At 39.0% G+C, this 1,856-nt stretch overlaps 1 protein-coding gene across 1 annotated transcript in view; it reads left to right on the forward strand.

Moving 5' to 3' along the window:
- The first annotated feature begins 916 nt into the window (after positions 1-916).
- LOC107091315 (FK506-binding protein 15-like) overlaps positions 917-1,856 on the forward strand; it is a 2,822-nt gene continuing 1,882 nt past the window's right edge. Inside the window, exon 1 of the mRNA XM_015385159.1 lies at positions 917-1,841. Coding sequence (XP_015240645.1) covers positions 946-1,841 — 896 coding nt within the window. The 5' untranslated portion in view covers positions 917-945. The remainder of the gene's footprint in view (positions 1,842-1,856) is intronic.

Consider the following 1,856-nt stretch of genomic DNA (forward strand, 5'->3'; position numbering starts at 1 on the left):
GGTAACTGCACCGGAGCCAGTGTGAGCAAGGGGTAAGTCACCTTCTGCATGGAAACTCTTCCATACATACATGACATAGACTCTTCCATACATGACAAAGGTGAACACATCACTAAAGTGTGCAAGCTATTTATTACTGACATCTAGTGGGCTGGGATGTCATTTTACAACAAATGGTGTCCCATGTCTTAGGGAGAAAAACGTGTCTTGCACTTCCCTCATTGAGTGTACTTCACTGTTGAGGGAACATACTGGAGTGTTCTTAGAAGTAACTGAGAGAAATGTGACTGGGCCTATATTTCTGATCTAACAATGTGATGATTAGCATTAACTCTCAGGGGAAGGGATAAAATCAAGGCATTAAATCCAATTTAGCTATTAAGTCAACAGATCTTAGGTCATTTCCTCTAATAATTTTTTTGTGTTTGACAAAACTTTATTTGCAAAAATATAGATGATCAGGTAAACAAATCTAAATAATTCTTATTCAGAGATCATTTATGTAAAATGAAGCCTGTTATTAGAATATAAAGTACCACTTTCAATTACCTTACACATTGAAATAAATTAATTGATTAAAAACAGATTTAAAAATTCTGTCAAATTTTTGCATAGGAATTACAGTAAAAAGAACTACAACATGAATGCTTTAATGAATATGCAAATGTAACTTTTGAATCTGTAGATGTTGATGAAATGCACAAATATGTTTAATTTTTAAAACACAGAGCAGTTGAGAGACTAATTTGAATTCAAACAAAGAATGGAATCTTTGAACAGACTCCGCCCCAAATGATGTCATCACATCATTGTACATGCATAGAATTCCGTGTTCCTCATTGCTTGCTTTACTGCTGACCAGATCAGACGTAGCTAAGCCTTTTTCCAAGATAACCGTTTAGATAAGTTGTAGATTCACATTTTAACAACTGTAATTGTGTAGAAATGGCTCATCAATTTCCAAGACAACACAATGGGAGGACAGGACCCCAGGCAAGATGGGGAAATCAACAAAACCACAATGCGAGGATAGGACCCCAGGCAAGATGGGGACATCAACAAAACCAGCAAGCCTGGTTTCAACCTCCACCCGAGGATTTCTTACATGAGGAAATCCAAAGATTAAACCATCTTTTGGAAATGGAGAAAGGGAGATGGTTTGAGGAGAACCAAAAGGTAGTCGAACTGGAATCACAGTTGGAGGAGACAAAATCAGAGGTGAAAAGGCAGAAAAGTCTCAAAGAAATGTTTATCAACAAAGGCAAAGAGACAAAGAAGGAACTGGAGAGATTACAAAAGGTTAGTGATCCAGAGATCCTAAACTCTGCAGCCATTGCCGAAATAGTTCACAACGACATGAAATACAAGAAGAAAAAGATGCTGCAAAAAGACTTTGATGAACTGAAGGTGGCCCACATCCTCGTCCAACAATCTCTTACCTCACAAATCCAGGCAGAAAAAGACAAGAATATTGCCCTCCAGGAAGAACTGGACAAACTCAAGACTTCCTACCAGGAGCTTCCCTCCAAAAGTAAAGATGCTGCTGCAGAAATGCAGCATGTTGGGATTCAGACAGAGAATGAACAAAGAACCAGTGAGAATGAACAACTCCTCGAAAATCTCAGAGCTGAGAAGGAAGACGTCTTCCAAAAAATGTCTCAAGAGATCGCATCTCTGCGAGAGAGGGACACCAGTTTGCTGAGACAACTAGACCAGCTTCAAGTTTCATACCAAGAACTGAACTGTAGGTATGAAAAAGATGTTTCTGCATTAAAACAGCAAGCAGAGGCATATCAGCAGGAGCTAAACTGCCACAAAAATGCTAGTTCAGAGAGAGCAAGGCAGGACCTGCAGCT

Source organism: Cyprinodon variegatus, unplaced genomic scaffold (genome assembly GCF_000732505.1).
Source record: "Cyprinodon variegatus isolate N-32 unplaced genomic scaffold, C_variegatus-1.0 Scaffold332, whole genome shotgun sequence".
Classification (NCBI taxonomy): Eukaryota; Metazoa; Chordata; class Actinopteri; order Cyprinodontiformes; family Cyprinodontidae; genus Cyprinodon; species Cyprinodon variegatus.